Here is a 1,276-nt window from a genome sequence, read left to right on the forward strand (position 1 = left end):
AGCCTGCACTCATTCGTTGGAAAACTATGATTTTGGTGATTTTTATCCGAATTCGTCTCGCGCCGAATTGAGTCCACGCTCGCTTGTGTCTCCCGATGAAGAAATGGTAAATCCTGTCAGCGTGGAAATTGGATCCCCACGGGAGTCTGGTCCAGCGGGCCTGGACGAGCTCCTCAATAAGTTCAACGGTGTGTCGGCTTCTCTTTACCGGCCTTCGGAAGTGATTGACGCCGTCGCTGGCGTCCTAGACCTTCTACCTCCTGAGCATCAGCTCAGAGGCCAAAAGGTCTTACAAGTGCTAACCAGGCACCACCTTACGCTGATCGAGGGCGCGGCACGTCCCGGCTCTATTCTCACCCCTCCCCACCGCGCTGAAGCGGCGCCATCCGCTGTTCTGGCATCCCTTGCCACCAATTCCTCTAACCAGCGCGCCGATACCTCCCACCTCGTATGCACAGCTCGCGAGGCACCGACCTCTGTTCCGGAACCCTCCCCCGCGGCCCAACCCTCCCATACCTGGACAGTTGTGGCGGCCACTAGAGGTCCTACCAAAAGGATGCGCGTCCCTGGTTCTACTCCGGTGCACCATCGCACTATCGTGACACCGACGGTTCCCGCAGCCAGAGGTAAAGGTAAAGGGAATGGCAAGGGTAAAGGCACTACTGCCCCTGGCCCAAACAGAACTGCACTGGAGAAAGCCAAGAAGGCCAACAAAAAGGCCTGCGTGGTTGAACTCCGCTCGGTTGATGACGACGCTAAAATGGACGCCGCCGAGTTCATGACCTTTCGCAGCAGGGCCCTGGGGCTTTTGAGTGGTTCGGTCATCGTCAATACCACCTTCCCAATCAAGGGAGGTATTGGACTAGTCCTTAGCGATGAGAGTCACGGGAACGCATGCGTTCAGTCTTTGAGTCGCATGCAGGGTTATACAGCCAAGGTCCGCACTGGATTATGGCCACGTGTGATTTTGTTTAATCCCGCAATAGCCCGTGGTTCCACTATCGACTCAGTGAGTCGCTCTATCAAAGAGGGCAATCCTGCTCTCACCGAAGGTATCGACGGTGACAAGCTGGTCAGCGCGGTCTATTGGCGCGGCCAGCACTTAGTTATGGCGATCTGCCCAACCCTCTACCATAGGCTATCTGCCAATGGGGAGGGGAAGGGTCGCCTGGTATTAAATCACCTTTGCACCAGATGGGCGACATCTCGCTCCCCATCAGTGTGTTTTAGGTGTTGTGGTATTGGCCATATTGGCCCTTCCTGTCCTCATAAGCAG

General features: G+C 55.9%; 1 protein-coding gene across 1 annotated transcript; it reads left to right on the top strand.

The window, feature by feature from the left end:
* Positions 1 to 103: 103 nt before the first annotated feature.
* Positions 104 to 1,171, top strand: Pmar_PMAR007716 (hypothetical protein; the record flags this gene model as incomplete). Its single annotated transcript, XM_002773318.1, has 1 exon — positions 104 to 1,171. A coding segment is annotated over one exon (1,068 nt), but the record flags the coding sequence as incomplete, so codon positions are not given.
* Positions 1,172 to 1,276: the final 105 nt, after the last annotated feature.

Source organism: Perkinsus marinus (assembly GCF_000006405.1).
Source record: "Perkinsus marinus ATCC 50983 genomic scaffold scf_1104296959010, whole genome shotgun sequence".
NCBI classification, from domain to species: Eukaryota; Perkinsozoa; order Perkinsida; family Perkinsidae; genus Perkinsus; species Perkinsus marinus.